Source organism: Phyllobates terribilis, unplaced genomic scaffold, assembly GCF_046119375.1.
Source record: "Phyllobates terribilis strain yellow unplaced genomic scaffold, ASM4611937v1 Scaffold_3__8_contigs__length_932513732, whole genome shotgun sequence".
NCBI classification, from domain to species: domain Eukaryota; kingdom Metazoa; phylum Chordata; class Amphibia; order Anura; family Dendrobatidae; genus Phyllobates; species Phyllobates terribilis.
This window is the reverse complement of record NW_027362763.1, coordinates 622128597-622148923: the sequence shown is the minus strand read 5'-3', so window position 1 is coordinate 622148923 and position 20327 is coordinate 622128597. Positions and strand designations below refer to the sequence as shown.

The following is a 20327-nucleotide window of genomic DNA, read 5'->3' as shown; positions in this document are numbered from 1 at the left end:
CCCTTGATAAAATCCTTGAGGGGTGTAGTTTCCAAAATGGGGTCACTTGTGGGGGGGGTTTCCACTGTTGAGGCACATCAGGGGCTCTCCAAACGCGACATGGCGTCCGCTCTCAATTCCAGCCAATTTTGCGTTCATATTGAACCAGCATGGCTACCACAGCATCTTGCAGTGGCATGCTATTCCATCCGGTTTGCGTTTAATTGGACCATCATTTATTTTTCAACAGGACAATGACCCCAAACACACCTCCAGGATGTGTAAGGGCTATTTGACCAAGAAGGAGAGTGATGGGGTGCTACGCCAGATGACCTGGCCTCCACAGTCACCAGACCTGAACCGAATCAAGATGGTTTGGGGTGAGCTGGACCGCAGAGTGAAGGCAAAAGGGCCAACAAGTGCTAAGCATCTCTGGGAACTCCTTCAAGATTGTTGGAAGACCATTTCCCGTGACTACCTCTTGAAGCTCATCAAGAGAATGCCAAGAGTGTACAAAGCAGTCATCAAAGCAAAAGGTGGCTACTTTGAAGAACCTAGAATATAAGACATATTTTCAGTTGTTTCACACTTTTTTGTTAAGTATATAATTCCACATGTGTTAATTCATAGTTTTGATGCCTTCAGTGTGAATGTACAATTTTCATAGTCATGAAAATACAGAAAAATCTTTAAATGAGAAGGTGTGTCCAAACTTTTGGTCTGTACTGTATATCACAGGAGACGGAGCTGGAGCATATACATCAAAGTAGACGGTGGAGCTGGATCATATACATCAGAGGAGACGGTGGAGCTGGAGCATATACATCACAGTAGATGGTGGAGCTGGAGCATATACATCAAAGGAGACGGAGCTGGAGCATACACATCACAGGAGACTGTAGAGCTGGAGCATACACATCACAGGAGACGGTGGAGCTGGAGCATATACATCACAGGAGACTGTGGAGCTGGAGCATATACAGTACAGACCAAAAGTTTGGACACACCTTCTCATTTAAAGATTTTTCTGTATTTTCTTGACTATGGAAATTGTACATTCACACTGAAGGCATCAAAACTATGAATTAACACATGTGGAATTATCTACTTAACAAAAAAGTGTGAAACAACTGAAAATATGTCTTATATTCTAGGTTCTTCAAAGTAGCCACCTTTTGCTTTGATGACTGCTTTGCACACTCTTGGCATTCTCTTGATGAGCTTCAAGAGGTAGTCACCGGAAATGGTCTTCCAACAATCTTGAAGGAGTTCCCAGAGATGCTTAGCACTTGTTGGCCCTTTAGCCTTCACTCTGCAGTCCAGCTCACCCCAAACCATCTCGATTGGGTTCAGGTCTGGTGACTGTGGAGGCCAGGTCATCTGGCGTAGCACCCCATCACTCTCCCTCTTGTTCAAATAGCCCTTTCACAGCCTGGAGGTGTGTTTGGGGTCATTGTCCTGTTGAAAAATAAATGATGGTCCAACTAAACGCAAACCGGATGGAATAGCATGCCGCTGCAAGATGCTGTGGTAGTCATGCTGGTTCAGTATGCCTTCAATTCTGAGTAAATCCCCAACAGTGTCACCAGCAAAGCACCCCCACACCATCACACCTCCTCCTCCATGCTTCATGGTGGGAACCAGGCATGTAGAGTCCATCCATTCACCTTTTCTGCGTCGCACAAAGACACGGTGGTTGGAACCAAAGATCTCAAATTTGGACTCATCAGACCAAAGCACAGATTTCCACTGGTCTAATGTCCATTTCTTGTGTTCTTTAGCCCAAACAAGTCTCTTCTGCTTGTTGCCTGTCCTTAGCAGTGGTTTCCTAGCAGCTATTTTACCATGAAGGCCTGCTGCACAAAGTCTCCTTTTAATAGTTTTTGAAGAGATGTGTCTGCTGCTAGAACTCTGTGTGGCACTGAACTGGTCTCTAATCTGAGCTGCTGTTAACCTGTGATTTCTGAGGCTGGTGACTCGGATAAACTTATCCTCAGAAGCAGAGGGTACTCTTGGTCTTGCTTTCCTGGGGCGGTCCTCATGTGAGCCAGTTTCTTTGTAGCGATTGATGGTTTTTACAACTGCACTTGGGGACACTTTCAAAGTTTTCCCAATTTTTCGGACTGACTGACCTTCATTTCTTAAAGTAATGATGGCCACTCGTTTTTTCTTTACTTAGCTTCTTTTTTCTTGCCATAATACAAATTCTAACAGTCTATTCAGTAGGACTATCAGCTGTGTATCCACCAGAGTTCTGCACAACACAACTGATGGTCCCAACCCCATTTATAAGGCAAGAAATCCCACTTATTAAACCGGACAGGGCACACCTGTGAAGTGAAAACCATTTCCGGTGACTACCTCTTGAAGCCCATCAAGAGAATGCCAAGAGTGTGCAAAGCGGTCATCAAAGCAAAAGGTGGCCACTTTGAAGAGCCTAGAATATAAGACATATTTTCAGTTGTTTCACACTTTTTTGTTAAGTATATAATTCCACATGTGTTAATTCATAGTTTTGATGCCTTCAGTGTGAATGTACAATTTTCATAGTCATGAAAATACAGAAAAATCTTTAAATGAGAAGGTGTGTCCAAAATTTTGGTCTGTACTGTACATCACAAGAGACGGTGGAGCTGGAGCATATACATCACAGGAGACGGTGGAGCTGGAGCATATACATCACAGGAGACGGTGGAGCTGGAGCATATACATCACAGGAGACGGTGGAGCTGGAGCATGGCCATCACCGGAGACAGTAAGGTCTTATTATATCCATCACAGGAGACAGTGGGGCCGGAGCATGGCCATCACAGGCGACAGTGGGGCCGGAGCATGGCCATCACAGGCGACAGTGGGGCCGGAGCATGGCCATCACAGGCGACAGTGGGGCCGGAGCATGGCCATCACAGGCGACAGTGGGGCCGGAGCATGGCCATCACAGGTGACAGTGGGGCCGGAGCATGGCCATCACAGGCGACAGTGGGGCCGGAGCATGGCCATCACAGGCGACAGTGGGGCCGGAGCATGGCCATCACAGGCGACAGTGGGGCCGGAGCATGGCCATCACAGGCGACAGTGGGGCCGGAGCATGGCCATCACAGGCGACAGTGGGGCCGGAGCATGGCCATCACAGGCGACAGTGGGGCCGGAGCATGGCCATCACAGGCGACAGTGGGGCCGGAGCATGGCCATCACAGGCGACAGTGGGGCCGGAGCATGGCCATCACAGGCGACAGTGGGGCCGGATCATGGCCATCACAGGAGACAGTGGGGCCGGAGCATGGCCATCACAGGCGACAGTGGGGCCGGAGCATGGCCATCACAGGCGACAGTGGGGCCGGATCATGGCCATCACAGGAGACAGTGGGGCCGGAGCATGGCCATCACAGGAGACAGTGGGGCTGCTGCAGCGGTCTTCATCCGTGGAATGGGAGCTACACCCACAAAGTATGTCTAAATGCTAGCACTGGCCAGCATCAGGATGTAACTTCAAAGCATGTGCCACAGCGTTCAATAGTAAACGCTGCTTGCTCACAGTGCAAGAAGGAATTTAAAGGGCTGGCAAAACACGGCCACCAGCACGAGCACAGTGGTGAGCTGTTGTACTTTGCTAGTTGTAAATTTAGATTGATATATTTTGCATTTAATTATTAAATCAACTAAAAAATTACCAGAAATAAACCAAAGATTTTAAAAAAGGATATTTTCAAACTTTAAAGCGCTCCTGTCAGCAGGATTGTGCTCAGTAAACTACATACACTGTCAGGTGGGCGCCGTTACACTGATTAAAATGATACCTTGGTTGATATCTGTCCTGTGGTTCTTGTGTAATCTTTAATTTCAGTTTGGAGATAATGATATGCTAATGCTCTGGAGTGGCCTTTGGGGGGCGCTCTATCTTGTGCTCTGCTTACATATTCAACTGTATGCTCTTATGACCGCTCACTGTGCCTTCACTGATCTGCCTCCTTTTTTATATAATGCAACTAGTAGTGCGGGGCTAGGTAAAATAGGAGGCAGGTCTGATTCTGAAGAATCAGAATCCCGTCATAAGAGCATGCAGATGAATATGTAAGCAGAGCACCAGAAAGAGTGCCCCCCACGGTTCCTCCCCGTAAATTTGGAGTTAAACTGTAGTAAAAAAAAAAATTACTGAACAATCTAGGGAAGGTTAATCTGATAAATTTCTCATGTGCATGGCAAGTATTGGAAACGATGAAGGCAACTATATCTCTTGTTTACTTTTATCTTTCGTTTCTAGAATTAGTATTACCACTCCTGACATGTCTGTTTTAGCAAACATTTTTCTTTCCCATGGTATTTTAATTCTGGAGCCTCTCACGGTAATAATGGAGGAGTTGCTCTAAAAATGGTTTAAAAATTTTATTTCATTTGGAATACAACTAGAGTTGAAAAACAGTTTTTACATACACTATATAAAAGACATACATGCATGTTTTTCTCAATATCTGACTTGAAATCAGAATAAACCTTTCCCGTTTTAGGTCAATTAGGATTACCATAATTTTTAATATTTGGCAAATGCCAGAATAATGAGAGAGAGAGAATGTTTTAAGGCATTTTTATTACTTCCTGCAAAGTCAAAAGTTTACATACATTTCATTAGTATTTGATACCATTGCCCTTAAACTGAATGACTTGGGTCAAACGTTTGGGATATCCTTCCACAAGCTTCTCTCATTAGTTGGTTGACATTTGGGCCCATCCCTCCCGACAAATCTGGTGTAACTGATCCAGGTTTGTAGGTTGCCGTGCTCACACTTGCCTTTTCAGCTTTGGCCATAAAATTTTCAATAGGATTGAGATCAGGGCTTTGTGATGGCCACTCCAAAACATTGACTTTGTTATCCTTAAGCTACTTTGTTACCATTTTGGCAGTATTCTTCGGGTCATTGTCCATTTGGAAGACCCATTTTGGCCCAAGCTTTAATTTCCTGGCTGATGTCTTGAGATGTTGCTTCAGTATTGCCACATAATCTTCTTTTCTCATGATGCCATCTATTTTGTGAAGTGCACCAGTTCCTCCTGCAGCAAAACAACCCCACAACATGATGCTGCCACCCCCTTATTTCACGGTTGGGATGGTGTTCTTAGGCTTTCAAGCTTCTCCCTTTTTCCTCCATACAGAATGATGGTCATTATACCCAAAACGTTAAATTTTAGTTTCATCAGACTACAGGATAAGTCTCCAAAAATTAAGGACTTTGTTCCTGTGTGCATTTACAAACATTAATCTGGCTTTTTCATGTTTCTTTTGGAGTAATGGCTTCTTCTTGGCAGAGTGGCCTGTTGGCTCATGTTGATAACCTTTCACTGTGGATATTGACACAATCTCAACAGCTTCCGCCATCATCCCAAGGACAAAAGCGAATTTCGGACCAAAGCACGTACATCTCTGGACACTGAAACCGTCTCCTTCCTGGGCGGTATGATGGCTGGACATTCCCATCTTGTTTGTACTTGCGTATAATGGTTTGTACAGATAAACGAGGCACCTTCAGGTATCTGGAAATTGTACTCAAGGATGAGCCAGACTTGTTCAAGTCCACAATTCTTTTCCTAATATCTTGGCTGATTTCTTTAGACTTTCCCATGATACTAAAGAAGCAGTGTGTTTCAGGTGTGCATTAAAATACATCCACAGGTGTGTCTCTAATTAACTCAGAAGCTTCCAAACACATGACATCATCATATGGGCAGTCCAGGCATAGTAATCTTAGTGTCTGTAAACTTTTGACTTTGCAGTAAGTAATAAAAATGGCTTAAAACATTCGCTCTCTCTCATTATTCTGGCATTTGGCAATTATTAAAAATTATGGTAATCCTAATTGACCTAAAACGGGAAAGGTTTATTCTGATTTAATGTCAGATATTGAGAAAAACATGCATATGTGTATGTAACTTCTGGTTTCAACTGTATGTACTAAAATGGACATATCTGGAAAGCTAACAGGTCCTCATAAAACGTGTTAAGGCTATGTGCCCACGATGCAGAAATGCTCAGGATTTTTTCCTGAGCGTTTCTGCATCTCCCTGGCAGAAAAAAGCATGCGGATTGTACATGCTGATTGTACATGCTTATTGTACATGTGTTTTTCCTGCCCGTGACATGTGGATGTGAAGCATTCTTCACATGCGTTTCCGCATGCGGGTTGACAAGCGCTTTCCAAGCGCTTTTAGCATCACTTGGAAAGTGCTTGGTCACACTAAATAAATCCATGCAAACGACATGGTAAAATGGTAAAAAATAATAAAAATAAATCTATACTTGCCTTCCGATGGCCCCCGGAGTCTTTATCCGCTGCGTCTCGGCTTGCCGGCAGCTCTCGGTAGACTAAAGGACCTCCCGATCTCAGCGGTCGCGTGACCCATCACATGACTAAATGACGTCACAGCAGGTCCCTTTCAGACCATCGCGAGTTGCCGGCAAACCGAGACACATCGCTATGGAGACCGGGGGCCATCAAAAGGTAAGTATAATATAAATTTTTTATTTTATTCTTTTTTTTTACAGGTACTATGGTATCTGGGTCCGGAAGAGAGTCTCCTCTCCTCCACACCCAGGTACCATCCGCACATTGAAATGCATGAATTCCGCATCTGCAGATGCAGTGATGCGGAATCCATGCTCTCCAATGCAAGTCAATGGCGGCGAAAACGCCGCGTTTACGCAAAATAATTGGTAGTGCTGCAGATAATCCGCAGCGGAAATTTCCGCAGCATGTGCACAGCACATGCAGATTATCATTGGGGAACATTGCAGACCTTCTACCAAGCATTTTTTTAAGCTTTTCTGCCGCTGCGGAAACGCTTGTTAAACGCATAGTGGGCACACAGCCTAAAGGTATTTTCTCAAAGAACTAGTATTAGCTTTGCTCTTGAACGGTTTCTGCAATTTTTAAGTTATATTGTAACGCAGGCTGTTTTGTAGTATCTTACCTTGTTTTTTAATATACCAACTTAGCAGTTTTAATTATTTTCGTCCGGTTCTTCCTTGGCGGTCTCCACAATCCTTTGCTAGTTTTACTTTCTCTGCCTTTCTCCTGACCCTTTCATCTTGTCCACATTTTGGCATATATATGCCTGCATGCATTCTATCTATTGTGTATTTGTGGGCTATAACTGATGGGACCAAGATTGATGTTCTCATGGCCTTTGGTTATTGTTTGTGTTTTATACTATATGTTGTAGTCTGCTATCTTTTCTTTTCACTAAAGAAGTGAAAAAATTGTATTAAAAATAACCAGTTATATAATTGGTGCCTTTTGTTCCAAAAAGTACTCTGGCATTTTATTAATTCTTAAAAGATCTGGTTCCTAAAGCCAGTACTTCAAGTTTCTCAAACAAGTCTCTGCTATACTATGCCATGTAGAAACCTTTGTATGTAATTATGTTGTAAATTTGAGGTTTTGTGTAAATGTCACACTCCAGTTTATGTAATCTCTTACAGGACATTGGTGGAGGATGGATAGAAGCAAAGAACACCCAAGGTGATTTGGGTCTTGTACCATCAGATTATGTTGAGGTAAGTGAAATTTACAAATCTGAAAAGACTGACCATCACTTCCAAACAGAAAACAAATGTGTACCGGTGCTTGCTAAGAGTAGCCATCTCCCTATATAACCAACAAATAAAGTAGCACTCTGTTACGCTGCAAACATGAAATATATGAAATTTGAATTGCATTACTGCTCTAGAAAATAGGAATAACTGATAATACGTAGCGCATAAATTGGCCAATTCATGTGTACCTGGTAGCCACTATAAGGCGATTCTTATTGCTGAGAACCTATCTAATGTTAATCCAGTCTGAATTTTGCAAATGGTACGTAATGACAAGTGATACTTTGCAAACATTTTAGAAACCAGTCCCTAAAGACAAATTTAGATTCTGTTGTGCTTAAGACCTCATATTCACCATGAACAATAGTCCTAATGTATAAACTATTGTGCAAAAAGTTTTAAGCAGGTGTGGAAAGCATTTGTGTCCCTAAGTCACTGTATAGTTCTTGTAAGGCAACACCGCTATCTAGAAATAGTATAGTATATTTATAATGGGTTATTCATTAATCTTAAATACAAGACTCGCTCAGATAAACAGTGAACAACCATATAATCCTTTTAAAATAATTCATTTAATTTATATTAAAAATGCATAGATGTATAGATCAAAAAACATGATTACAGAAAAACAGACTCAGGGATATATAATAAGTACCCAATAGTTCATTTGCTGTGGGGCATAGATCAATAGAAAGAAAAATTCCGCCGTTGGGAAGATTACGGCATTTCTAATTTGCAATCTATTTTTTCAACTAGTTCTATCATGACGTTTGACGAATTATCTGCTATATATCAACTCCCCGATAATCTTCACTTTTCCTATCTTCAACTGAAGAGTTTTCTTTCTTCCCCTCCAGCAATTGTGTCATGGCTAGATCCATCTACAATACAACACTTTGTGTTGGGGAAGAAGGGATTCTCTAGGGGTGTTTCGGTGGCATATAATTTTCTCAACTCTCCCCCTAATAATACTAAACTTCCGTACATGGTTAAATGGGAATCGGATTTGGGCACTTCGTTTACTCTTGATCAATGGCAATTAGCCTTATCATGGCCTCTTAAAAGTTCATCATGCATAAACCACTTAGAAATTGCAAAAAAAATCCAACTCCATTGGTATTCACCACCAAACCGTATAGCTCACCTATCCCAAGATACATCCTCCTTATGTTGGAAAAAATGTGGAGGAGTAGGCACACTTCTGCACTCTTGGTGGTCATGTCTTAAACTAAATAATTTCTGGAAAGATGTATTTAAGATATTATCATTCGGTGCGGGAAAGGACGTCCCAATGAATCCAGCATTGGCCCTATTGAACATAGGCATTACCGATCTCCCATACAAGAACAGATTGCTCTGTTCCTTTATATTAACCGCGGCCAGACAAGCCCTGGCCTCTAAGTGGAAATCCCAATCTGCTCCATCAATGGACGGCATCTGGTGGAGAATGGAATCCTATAACTCTTATGAAATGATTCTCTCATGGGAGGGCTCGAAAAAAGAGAAGACCCAACATTACTGGTGTGCATGGCCGGAAAATCTTAGAGGTATTTTGCTCACGGTAGTCATTTTGGAGAATACACCCTTTTTTCCTGGTCCCCCCCACCTTTTCCCTCCTCCTTTACTGAGAGGTTGGCGTATATTTTGCTGCCTTTCCTCTCTCTTCCCCCAGGTTCATGTCACTAGAAGTTTCTTGTTATTTTCTTTTAGATACTTTGGTGTACTCTATATCGCATGTGATGTTCCTGATACCCCTCTCTTATGTTATGTTTAAAAACTTCAATAAAAATTGTATTGTTTAAAAAAATAGAAAGAAAAATATAAATGGCAAATCCAGACTATGTGTTGAAGTGCATAGTGCAATAAATACATATAGCAGCTACTCAAAAATACAAATAAATTAAATCACAGTGGATATATATAAATTAGAGTGCTAAATTAAATGCATTGAATGTGATCAAGTAAACACATAGGAAGGAATAAATACCAAATAAATACCATATAGCTAGGCCCCACCACCTCCAACGCTGTTTCGCGGGATGACTTTCTCAAGGAGTGTATAATTATAATCATGTATTTTGATCTATACATGTATGTATTTTTAATATAAATTTATTAAATGAATTATTTTAAAAGGATTATGTGGTTGTTCACTGTTTATCTGAGTGAGTCTTATAGTTCTTGTAAGGCTGAAGAGAAACATCGTGAACAAGCATAGCTCATCTGCTCTCTCAACCTGACAAGTTTTCAGTGGGATAAGGAGCGGAAGGCGAAAAGCTGTTGTGCTCTGTTAGTCTTAGTGCCCACGATGCAAAAATGAAGCAGAAATTTTCCTGAGCATTTCTTCACATGCATTTTTGATGCGTTTTTCCAATGCATTGTATAGGCAAATACGCATGCGGAAACGCACAAGAATTGATCATGTCCGTATTTTTTCTGCGAGTAAAATCTGCGCAGAAAAAATCCTGAACTTGCAGGATGTCATGGGATAATGTATGCAATGCGTTTCTGGAGCGTTTCCGCTCTGCAAATCCGTGCCAAAAAACGCATCGTGGGCACACAGCCACAACCCTGCTCCTCAGCCTGACAGGAACTATGCACTAACTCAGATACATATCTCAAGCAGTGTTTCCGGCTGCAACCCATCTTTAAGCGTGGCTGAGACTGGTTGGAACTTGAAATAGGGGACAGTGGCCATTTTGTATTACCGTATATTCCGGCGTATAAGACGACCTGGTGTATAAGACGACCCCCCTACTTTCCTGTTAAAATATAGAGTTTAGGATATATTCACCGTATAAGACTACCCCTTTTCCAACGCATACCAAACACCGGTAAAAATTAAAAAAAAACAGATTTGAATTTAACATGGTCCTTTTTTAATTTAAATTCTTATGACATGCAGGTATATAGCAGGAAAACTGTCACTCATAAACATATTAAAATAGGGGGGACCCCACGTCGTTTTTTGGGGGGGTCCCCCATTCTAATAGCTAGTAAAGGCTAGGTATTCAGCTGGGGGCTGATATTAGTAGCCTGGGAAGCTCCGTGGGTATTACCCCCTTCCCAGACTTCAAACATCTGCCCCAGCCGTCTGCTCAACCTCCGCTAGAGACTATAATGATGGTGGATCCCACGCCAATTTTCTTTTTAAAAAATCCTTTATTTTAACACTAAATGACAATTGAGGGGTTAATAAAGATGCAGTCCCTAAATTATTATTAATTTTGTAATTAATTTTTCCCAAAAATGTTGACGTGGGCTTCGCCATATTTTTGTGTCCAGCCAGGTACAGCAGGCAGGAACGGGCTGCCCCCAACCACCAGCTGCCTATTTGTACCTGGCTGGACACAACAATATAGGGAAGCCCTTTTTTTTTTAATTATTTCATGAAATAATTTTAAAAAAAAAGACGTGGGGCTTCGCCCTATTTTTGTGTCCAGCCAGGTACAACTAGGCAGCTGGGGGCTGGAATCTGCAGCGCAGGGAGGCCCAAGCTTTCTGGCCCCCCCCGCTGCAAATTGCAGTCCGCAGCCACCCCGGAAAATGGCGCGTTCATAGAAGCGCCATCTTCTGGCGCTGTACCCAACTCATCCAGGGCCCTGGTGCGGTGGCTCACTGGGTAATAAAGGGGTTAGGGCCAGCTTGGCATTATCAGCTGGCCCTAAGCCCGAAATTCATGGGGTCACGCCAATATTAGACATGACCACCATGAATTTCTAGTAAAGTAATTAAAAAAAACACAAACACCCAGAATAAAGTCCTTTAATTGAAATAAAGACACAATTTTTTAATGTTCTAAATTAAACCATACTTACCATCATGCCCATTCCAGCTGAAGCCAACGATCTCCTGTAATAAAAGTAAAATAATAAAGCAACCTCATCCTTACCTCTCCATGGTTCCCAGGACCGGTCCAGCTCTGCTACATTCACATGACAGGCTGCACCGCAGCAGAACGCTGCCGTTCAGCTTGCCATGCGGCAGACACTGAGAAGCGCAGGCATGCTTGTGCTCCTCAGTGTCTGACTGTGACGGCATCCAGATGAGCCGAGATCATGTCCAATGAACTCGGCTCACCTCATGCACGTCACTGACAGCGTGGGAAAATTCTCCTGCTCCCCGCATGCGCAGTAGAAGTTTCCCACGCTGTCAGTGACGGACGTCCAGGAGGTGAGCTGAGTTCATTGTCGGCTCATCTGGATGCCGTCACAGCGAGACACTGAGGAGCGCAAGCATGCCTGCGCTTCTCAGTGTGTGTGGGATGACAGGCTGGATGGCGGCGTTCTGCTGCGGTCCAGCCTGTCATCTCGATGTAGCAGAGCTGAAGCTGTCCTGGGAACCATGGAAAGGTAAGGATGAGGTTGCTTTATTATTTTACTTTTATTGCAGGAGATCGTTGGCTTCAGCTGGAATGGGCGTGATGGTAAGTATGGTTTAATTTAGAACAATAAAGAATTGTGTGTTTATTTCAATTAAAGGACTTTATTCTGGGTGTTTGTGTTTTTTTTAACTTTTACTATGGGGTTAGTAATGGGGGTGTCTTATAGACGCCTCTCCATTACTAACCTGGGCTTGATGTCAGCTGGCATTATAAGCTGACATCAACCCCAGCCCTATTACCCCCTGCCACCGCACCAGGGCAGCGTGGAAGAGCGAGGCTAAGTGCCAGAATTGGCGCATCCTATGGATGCGCCATTTCTGGGGCAGCTGACGGCTGGTGTTTCTAGCCTGGGAGGGGGCCAATATTCATGGCTCCCTTCCTGGGCTATTAATATCAGCCCCCAGCTGTCTGCCTAGCCTTTGCTAGCTATTAAATTAGGGGGGACCCCACGTCATTTTTTTGGGGGGGTCCCCCATTTTAATAGCTAGTAAAGGCTATGTATTCAGCTGGGGGCTGATATTAGTAGCCTGGGAAGCTCCGTGGGTATTACCCCCTTCCCAGGCTTCAAACATCTGCCCCAGCTGTCTGCTTAACCTCCGCTAGAGACTAAAATTAAGGGGAACCCCACGCCAATTTTTTTTAAAATAAATCCGTTATTTTAACACTAGATGACAAGTACAGTAACCAGCACTGTCACTGTACTTCATATTTATGTGACTGACATGTTTCTATCTATCTAATCTATGTGTGATGCTCTATCTTTCTGTTATAAATTGTCGGGTACAGATGCTGAATTGCCGGCCGGCTTTTTTAAAGAGACGGTGCATGAAAACACTAATATTTGTTTTAATAAATCCTTTACACTAAATGACAAGTACAGTAAGCAACACTGTCACTGTACTTCATATATATGTGACTGACATGTTTCTATCTATCTAATCTATGTGTGATGCTCTATTCTTTCTATTCTAAATTGTCGGGTGCCGGCTTATGCCGCTGCTGAATTGCCGGCTTTTCATATATTGTCACAGAAGCGATGCGAACTTCCCAGCTCCGGACACAGCGCAGCGCTTCTGTGACAAGTGAAAGCTGTCGGCACAGAAGCCCTCCGCTGTGTCCGGAGCTGGGAATACGCAGCGATGTGTCAGTTTCAGCACAGAAGCGCTGACTGTCTGGACCTACCGCCGCCGTATTTTAACTCCCTCCACCTTATATTAACTCCGACATGGCAGGGATACGGCCACGGCAGCTTATTAACACCCCCAGAGTATCCCCGCATGTCAATTTCTGAAAGTTCAAAAGCATTACCGGCGTATAAGACGACCCCAGACTAGACAGAAGATTTTTCAGTCTTCAAAAGTCGTCTTATACGCCGGAATATACGGTACTTCACAGGAAGCCGCCTTAACATCTTTCCAACGTGGCTATTTTCCATTTTCTTGTTTTCTTTTTTCCTTGTCTTCCAAGAGCCATAACTTTTCTTTATTTTCAGTCGACCTATATGAGGGCTTGTATTTTGTGGGACGAGTTGTACTTTTGAATGACCTCATTCATTTTATCATGTCATGTATTGGAGTGTGGGAAAAACTTTCCAAGTGCGATGAAATTGCAAAAAAACGCAAATCCACAACTTTTTTTTTTTTTTGTATTTACGATGTCCAATATATGGTAAAAATGACCTGGCAATATGATTATTCTGTTTCCGTACGATTTACGTAGATAGCAAACCGTAGATGAGGCTCTGTGTGAGACGCAATGTTTTGATCACCTCTTATTACATTTTTTTGCAGTGTTGCAGCGGCCAATATAACATAATTCTGCCATTTAGAGGTTTTTTTCTCGTTACGCCATTTACTGATTTGGGTTAATTGATTTTTTATATTTTGATACATCTGGATTTTTTACTGTCTTATCAAAACCACATGTTGTTTTTTTACATTTTTATTTTATTGTGGTTAAAGAGGGGTGTTTAAAAACATTCTATATCCACTTTTCACTGTATTTGTTGGCCCCAAATCAGTCTCCAGAACAGTCATGACAGACTCCCTGTCATTATCTCAACTCATAGGTGCCCTACGATTTCATCACAGGGGCGTCCAATAGGCGCATGGAATGACGTGCCCCCTTGTCTGCGTGCTGTAAATGCCGCTGTCACATATTGACAGCAGCATTTAACAGGTTAACAGTCGCTGGTGAAGCTCTGCTGTATGCGCAACTGCTAAAGGCAGATGGTGGCTGAATATCACAGTCATTATCTGCCGGAAAAGATGCATCAAAGCTGGCATATAACTGTACGTCATATGTCTGTAAGGGGGTTAAAGGGAATCTGTCACTAGGTTTTTGACACCTAATGTGAGAGCAATGTTATGGAGTGTTATATGGAAACAAACGATAAAATAGATTTTTATGATATTTTTAGAATTATGCTATAGTTATTATACATGTCAATTTGTAGAGTTTGTTTTTTCCCAATTACCTTTATTCCATTTATTCATTTCTGTTCAGTTAATGTCGGACAGAGCGTCTTCTAGTAATTCGGCTGCAGATTTGGCCTTTTTGGATTCCCTTTCTGAAAGTACTGCTCAGCAAGCTTCAACCAACAGTGGCGAACAGGTATGTTTATAGCAAAAATCGTATCATGGCAAATGATTGTTAGATGGCCATTTACAAACTTTAATATGCTGCAAGGGTTTCACCATATACCAGAGTACCTTGTACTACTAACATTTGGTCCTGTCACCGTCTGTATTTTGCCATTTGATATAGCCAGTAACCACTTTTCATGCTGGTCATTTTTGGGCCCCATTTCTTGACAAGTGATAGATCTCTTGTGATGGGAGCTAAAGGAAGGTGATAATATATAGGGAAGCCTTACTCCAACCAGTGGAGATGAGATCTGCTCTGTAGAAGAGAATTAGTCTGTGTAGTGCAGCAAGATATGTAAAGAAACATCATTAAATAAATATAGTATTATAGTAATGTAATGTAATATAGTATTTTTGATTCACTATCTCTCTTTCCTCATGTGCAGGTATAGCAGGACCTTAGGTATCCATGGTTACGTCCACTGATAGTCACAGTTGCTGCTAGCTAGCTGCTAGTGGTCGTAACCATGGATACCTAAGGTCCTGTATTGCCTGCACATGAGGAAAGAGTCAGAGCGAATCAGAAATACTATACTACATTTCTAATTAGAGATATTTGCTAATATTATTATTATTACACCTACTACATATTGAGATAGGATCTTGGAGATGGGAATACCCCTTTAAATGTAAAGAAATTTTAAAATGTTCTCCCATGGCGTCTACTTCATGAGCCAAAATCCACCCAGTATATTAACATAAGTGAGTTCAAGCACAGAGTCTACTTCACCATCCCTGAGAGGGACCCTTACAAAACCTCAGGGTCACTATCTAACCATAGTCTACACCAGTATTTACCAAACGCCAATCCTCATGGCCAGGGGCAAATTAAGAGTAGCCATTGCCTCGGACAGTTTAGAAGGCATAGTTGTCGCACCCCCCTCCACCCCCCAATCACTCGATGTATCACATGACATGTCACATGATTCCCTTGATAGATCATGTGATTGACACACAGGTGCTCTGGTGTACAAGCGCAGATGCAAAATGACAGAGCGGTGTGCTGCGCAAATGTTTTCCCTTATGTACAGCGCTATACATAACAAAGCGCTCTACATAAGTCTATGGGAAATTACATATAGTAAGAGCCACCACATAGCTTTCTATATACAGTATGAACCCCCACACAGCCTTCTATATACAGTTTGAGCACATACCGTGCGTTGTGAAGTATTCATTCCCCCCCCCCCCCCACCCGCCCCCTGGCATTTTTGGGGTTTTGCTATTTCACAACCTGAAAGTTCAGTTGTTTTTTTGAGGGTTTGTATCAGTTCATGTAAAGAACATGCCTACAACTGTGAATAATTGGGTTATTTTTTATTGTGAAGCAAACAACAAATAGGACAAAATTACTGAAAATTTCAGTGTGTATAATTATTCACCTACCCTAAACTCAGTACTTTGTAGAGCCTCCTTTTGTGGCATTTACAGATGCAAGTCGCTTTGGATAAGTCTCTATGAGCTTTCCACATCTTGCCACTGTGAGTTTTGACCATTTCTCAAGGCAAAACTGCTCCAGCTCCTTCAAGTTAGATGGTTTGTGCTGGTGAACAGCAATCTTTAAGTCTGACCACAGATTCTCAATTTGGCCACTCCAAAACATTTACACATTTCCCCTTAAACCACTCGAGTATTCTTGAGATGATGAGCTGTGTTGGCCTTGTGTCAGAAATGGCTGTTTACCTTGGTGGCCACAAAGTTCAATATTGGTTTCATCTGTCCACAGCACCTCCCTCCATACATTTCGGGAGTCTCCCACATGTCTTTTGGCAAACTCAAAACGAGCCTTACAATTTGTGTTTAAGTGAAGGCTTTTTTCCTCCCACTCTTCCATGAAAGGCCACCTCTATGGAGTGTACAGCTTATTGTGGTTGTTTGGATAGATATCCCAGTCTCTGCTTGGGAACTCTTCAGCTCCTTCAGGGTTACCTTTTAGACTCTGTCCTGCCTCTCTGATTCCCTCCTTGCCAGAGTTGAGCGTTTTGGCAGGCAGCCCTCTCTTGGCTGGTTTGTTGTGGTACAATGTTCTTTCCATTTGATGATAATGGATTTGATGGTGCTCTGCGGGATCATCAGACATTGGGATATTTTTTTATAACCCAACCCTGACTTGTACTTGACAACTTTGTCCCTGACTTGTTTAGCGATCTCTTTGGTCTTCATGGTGTTGTTTGATTAGTGGTGCCTCTTACTTAATGGTGTTGCAGTCTCTGTGGCCTTTCAGAAAAGGTGTGTGTATATACTGACAGACCGTGTGACCCTTAGAGTGCATACAGGTGGACTTCCTTTCACTAAGCATGTGACTTTTATAAATGTAATTGCTTGCACCAGCAATTTTTAGGGGCTTCATCACAAAAGGGGTGAATACATACGCACATTCCAATTATTAGAGGTTTGATCCCATAAATTTTATTTATGCCTATATTATTATTATTATTAATTTATATAGCGCCATTGATTCCATGGCGCTGTACATAAGGAGGGGTTTCATACCAAATACTGATATCACTTACAGTAAACAAACGAACAATGATAGAACGGTACGGAGGGAAGAGGACCCTGCCCTTGTTGGCTTACATTCTACATTCTGCCTATATCACACACAAATCGGATTACAAAAATATTTAAATGCGGTTGTAATGTAACAAAATAGGTAAGAATCCATTGGGGGGGCGGAAATACTTTCGCAAGTCACTGTATCCTCTATATACAGTGTGAGCCCCCACATAGCCTCTCTATATACAGTGTAAGCCCCCACATAGCCTCTCTATATTCAGTGTAAGCCTCCACATAGCCTCTCTATATACAGTGTAAGCCCCCACATAGCCTCTCACATGGCCTCCTATATACAATATGAACCCACACCCCACATAGCCTCCTATATACTGTATAAGTCCCCCACATAGCCCCTCTATATACAGGTACACATACTCACCTCGCTCCCGTTCCACCGGCGATCTGCTCTGGTCCCGAGATCTATTTCTTTTTGTTGGCGGCGCGTACATGCTGGCACCGGCACATCACAGAAAAGGTGATGGGAGCTTCCCTGGAGCTGCGCTGCCATTGTCCTATTAATCACAGCGGAGCTTCAGGAAAGCTCCATGTCTGAGGATTAGTGCCGCCAATGGCAGCATAAAAAACATTATAGTGAGGGCAATCTGGCTATGGGCTCCCCTGGAGCCTCGTGTCCTGGGCAGTAACCTAGGTTGCCCTCGTTATAATCTGCCTATGCTCATGGACCCCAACACATCATGTTTTTATTATTTCCTTAGTATTGCATAGGTGAGAGACCCTGTGGCAATTTCTGATAACTTGATAGTAATTCCATCACCTGTGCATTATCAAGGAAATACTGAAATCATGATCTGTTGGGGGCCATGAGGACGGCAGTTTGGTAAACACCGTTCTACATTAACATTGACATAGTCAAACGTGCGGTGCAGTTGCGGAACCAGCTCACAATCTCCTGATCCATCACAAATTGTAGTTTACTAGAACCAGGGTAAACCAAACCTCCGACTCCTCAATTTCCAGGTCACCGACTCCACGACTCCCTCATACATTGCTCATGTTTAAGTGATAAATTTAATGTAGCACAGATTCATCTCAGCTAAAAGTCTAGACCCTTAGATCAGGAATAGGACAGACTTTTGTATGACATTTCATAACTTTTCCAAATTCTTATGAAAAAATATTCCCCACAAACTGCATTGAACTAATGTACCCAATTTATTATATATTTTAGGAGTCCGAGTTGGTCCATTTTATTCCGACTCCATCAAAACTCCACAGCCATGACTAGAACAGCTCCTTGTAGAGTACAATTTGGATGAAAAGTTGCTTAGTCTGAGCAGCTACACAGCCAGCTTATCATTTGGATCCCAGTGGGCAGATTGAAGAGTCCAATTAATTATCACCACTGTCTCAATAAGCAAATAATTATCAACTTGTTCCCAATTAGTATTTGCTTACCATATAGGTTCTGATGTGCATGCTGAGGTAGCTTAAAGGAATTGTCCAGTGAAACGAGATAAGAGATAACTTGCTGATCAGTAGGTGTCCGACTGCTGAAACTCGCACTGATTGGCTGAATGGAGAATTTTTATCCCCAACAGGGAACATTTCAGTGTTACAAAATTGAGCAGCAGGTTGGACACCCGACCAACCCTCTACTAATTCTGTATGGGGCATACAGAAAAAGCTGAGCATCGGGTTACAAGGAGTAAATGGAGCCCAGGTGGAGCAAGTGCACTGCCCCCCCATTCCAATTGGAATAAAAGTTACCCATTCTGCCTTCGGTGCGAGACCCAGCTGTTAGGTTTTAACTTGATTTATCAGGATGTATCATTTAGATAGGTGATAACTTGTTTTAAAGAAGCACTCCCACTAACATTTTTTTGTTTAAATGTGTGGGTATGTGAATGTAATGTAGTGTGAGTGCACTGATCGCTCACCTGCCGTCGCTCTTTTCGTTGTCTCATGCCGTTCTTCTGCTATTCTGAATGATATCACTTCTCGGTAGACTCTTCCAGGTAATGCTGCGTGGCCCGGAAATTACTTTTGCAGTGTAAGCCTTTGGAGCCTCAGAACGAGGCTCCATAGGCTTTCATTGTAAAACAGATTTCGGGCTCATGCGTAGATTGTAGAATGAGCTGGCTAGTCTCATTTGCGGTGACGTCACTGAGAAGAGCAGAAAAATGGAGCTAGACACCAGAGGAAGCAGCAGTAGGTTTGTATATTTACCCCTTCACGACCTTGGACGTAGCCATATGTCCTGGTTGGCAAGTACTTAACGAACTTGGACGTTTAGATACATCCTAGCTATAATGCATCACTGTGACCGCAGTCGAGATGATCGCACTAAGGTGCCTGCTGAATTTTGCAGCAGCTCACCGGGAGTCATTGCCATAGGGGGTGGTGCAGCCCCCTGCAACTATGTGATTGGCTGTTATATTCTAAACAGCCAATCACAGCGTTGTCAGTGTTTCAGGCAACTAAATTGCCTGAAACACTGATGTACAACCTATGATCGGTACTATAACAGCACCGATTATAGGCTGGTGCTAGGTAATGCCAGCGTTACCAGCCCCAGCACTGACTGGTGCTATTGGAGTCATCATCCAGTTGCACCAATCAGAGTGCAGAAACGCTGTCTGAACTCTTAAATCACTTCTCTGCACTTGTCATTCTAGCTTTGAGACGTGTACAGAGTGGTTACTTAGCTATTCTGCTACTTGATCTGCTGGGATTTGTAGTACCACAGACAAATTTTCCCTGTACCAGCACTGCTGGTGGTGCTGTTGCTGTTCCTGTAAAAAGAAAGATGACTCTCCTGACCTATTCCTGTCCCTAGCTTTTTCTTAATCCACCCCAAGCCCCCTCTCCTCCCTTTTCCCCGTCTCCCTAAACCCTTCTCCACCCCCCCTTCTGTCGCTGAACACTGATCAGTACTTGATTTTTACACCATATCTGTGCATGTGTCCTAGGTCTGGAACTCACATCACTGATCAGCCTCTGGTTGTTGTTTTTTTTTTTCATTTGTGTGAAAAAAGAATTGAAAAAAATAAAAATTTAGATTAGCTGATAGAACTCGAATAGGGACCGTAAAAATATTCTATTGTCATCTCTGCACATGCATATTTACGGCACGGTGGCTCAGTGGTTAGCACTGCAAACTTGCAGCGCTGGGGTCCTGGGTTCAATCCCACCAAGGACAACATCTGCAAGGAGTTTG

At 42.8% G+C, this 20327-nt stretch overlaps 1 protein-coding gene across 1 annotated transcript in view; it reads left to right on the top strand.

Annotated features, from left to right (window-relative positions):
- SNX9 (sorting nexin 9) overlaps window positions 1-20327 on the top strand; it is a 270467-nt gene that overhangs the window by 114505 nt on the left and 135635 nt on the right. Inside the window, exons 3-4 of the mRNA XM_073671526.1 lie at window positions 7451-7525; window positions 14454-14561. Coding sequence (XP_073527627.1) covers window positions 7451-7525; window positions 14454-14561 — 183 coding nt within the window. The remainder of the gene's footprint in view (window positions 1-7450; window positions 7526-14453; window positions 14562-20327) is intronic.